Raw genomic sequence first — 2,547 nt, 5'->3', positions numbered from 1 at the left:
ATAGTATAGTATATATATATATATATATATTTATATATATATATATATAGTGTGTGTGTGTGTGTGTGTGTGTGTGTGTGTGTGTGTGTGTGTGTGTGTGTGTGTGTGTGTGTGTGTGTGTGTGTGTGTGTGCGCGCGCGTGCGTGCGTGCGTGCGTGCGGACGTGCGTGCCCGTACGCGTGTGTGTTAAACCCAACCTATGATCATCTGCTCTTGATATTATAGGGGTAAATAATCTCACAATGATCTCAATCTCTTTGAGATTATTTACCCCAGCTACATATTGCCTTCATCTCACTGCATCGATGCAATAAGCTCCGTAAATAGTTATATCAAGAAACCCCGGGTAAATAGTGAATCATATGGAGATTGTAACGGAGCAATAATGGCAGATATGCTCGCATGATCCGTGCGATTGGAGATCAATGTGCGAGACCATAAAATCACGAACATAATGAGCGTCTGTAAATAACGACTAGGATATTCATGGGGAGACTTGAGATACTATATCCATCTATATACATATATATATAACTGCCCTCCCTTCCTCATCCTCTAGGTATGTTAAATCGTGTCATACTATAAAAAAAAAACTACCGTGCGATTTTTTAACGATGCAGCTCGAGCTTACGCAACAACTACGGTCAGCACTTGACTTTACAAGCAAACAATACTGCAGGAAGAGAGAGAAGAAGTGAAGTGTGAAACATCAGATATCCGCTTACTTGCTCATGCCCTTGAAGACGGTTGCGTAGGAGCCTTCCCCTAGTTGTTCCAACTTCTTGTACGAGTTCATCTTACCGAAGGGTGAGTCCGGCTGTGGAGGGAAGAAACATGCGGGTCAGTAACAGTTCACACTGATATATGAAACACCACTACAGTCATCGTTGCCTAACAGTCTACCAGTGCCATACCTAGCCACTATATAGTCATCGTTGGCTAACTGTCTACCAGTGATACACCTAACCACTATAGCCATCGTTGGCTAACAGTCTACCAGTGATACACCTAACCACTATAGCCATCGTTGACTAACAGTCTACCAGTGATACACCTAACCACTATAGCCATCGTTGACTAACAGTCTACCAGTGCCATACCTAACCACTATATAGTCATCGCTGCCTAACAGAGTCTACCAGTGATATACCTAACCACTATAGCCATCGTTGGCTAACAGTCTACCAGTGATACACCTAACCACTATAGCCATCGTTGCCTAACAGTCTACCAGTGCTATACCTAATCACAACAGGCCGTTCCGAGGCTAATTTTTTATGGGTTTTCTGTCGTCTGGCTCATTTCTGGGATCATCTACGAACCGGCGCTCTAACGACAGCTACCTAATAAACGCTACACGGATGAGGTTTGGCTAAGTTGCCAACGAAATATCGTGACAATGTCCCCCAACCGTGTTCCCTCCAATGTTCCCCCTACCTAGCGCTGCCAATGTTCCACCTAGTGCTCACATGATGCTCGCAGAACACCGACGTAACAGCTGTGTCCTTTTTGTAAATGTCAGCGAGAGGTAGATCTGCGCGACCGTTTTATTAGCCTACATTATTGAACCATTTTGCTTTTGTGGCCCAAATGGCCATTAAATTCGTCACTAAATTCGTCTAGGGGACATGATTACCACAAGCTCTGACATTTTTTTTATAGGTAGCCACGATGCTCGTTACTACGCGCATATGTTAGTGCGTTACGCAGGAACCGTACGTGCACGTACACAGTATTATCAGATCGCGTTGATTCTTGTAATAAAGACAACCCACAGACGGGAAAGCGAAGACCAGCTGTGAATGAGAACTCACGCAGTATGTCTCGCTCCTTGTATATATATACGCCTGCGTACACACGCTGTCCCACGGGGAGAAATCGAGTGCATTAATTACACATGCACATTACACAGTATTAACAAAATACTGAATTGTAATCTGTGATAAATACATGTGAATATACATATAATACAGCACATCGCGGTTCGGAAAGCTGGATATATATTTTCGCAAAGGGTGTCTCCTGGCGTAAACGTGATAACTGTAAACTATGAAACAACAGATGCGCTAACCAGAAGTTATCTACCAGCAATTTGTGACACCAGCCACGTCAACAGGAGCGAAATTCAACATGACGAATTCATTCGCGGAGTTCACTCACAACCGATACATGGTAATTCTTTCCCACCAGTCTGCTGCTTTTCAAATATATACATATATGTATATATATAATATATATATATACTGAGTTGTACGGACGTTATAACAGCTTACAGCACATGTTTACCGATTCCTAATTTGAATTAGATGGCTTACAAACACGCGCTATTGTGCAAAACACGGGCGAATACTGCTAGTAATAACAAACACATAGCCCGTGTATATATTTCAGGGGCGGACTAGTTACGGCGCCATTCTTACTCGCAGCGATCAGCTGAGAGTGCTGCGGTGTGTGTGTGTGTGTGTGCGTGTGCGTGTGCGTGTGCGTGTGTGTGCGTGCGTGCGTGCGTGCGTGCGTGCGTGTGTGTGTGCGTGTGTGTGTGTGTGT

The 2,547-nt window shown here is 43.9% G+C and overlaps 1 protein-coding gene across 1 annotated transcript in view; it reads right to left on the bottom strand.

The window, feature by feature from the left end:
* LOC106805920 (cyclin-dependent kinase 14-like) overlaps window positions 1-813 on the bottom strand; it is a 13,112-nt gene extending 12,299 nt beyond the window's left edge. Inside the window, exon 1 of the mRNA XM_014807691.1 lies at window positions 726-813. Within this exon, the coding sequence (XP_014663177.1) occupies window positions 726-796 (71 nt within the window). The 5' untranslated portion in view covers window positions 797-813. The remainder of the gene's footprint in view (window positions 1-725) is intronic.
* Window positions 814-2,547: the final 1,734 nt, after the last annotated feature.

Source organism: Priapulus caudatus, unplaced genomic scaffold (assembly GCF_000485595.1).
Source record: "Priapulus caudatus unplaced genomic scaffold, Priapulus_caudatus-5.0.1 Scaffold133, whole genome shotgun sequence".
NCBI classification, from domain to species: domain Eukaryota; kingdom Metazoa; phylum Priapulida; class Priapulimorpha; order Priapulimorphida; family Priapulidae; genus Priapulus; species Priapulus caudatus.
This window is presented reverse-complemented; position numbering and strand designations above follow the sequence as displayed.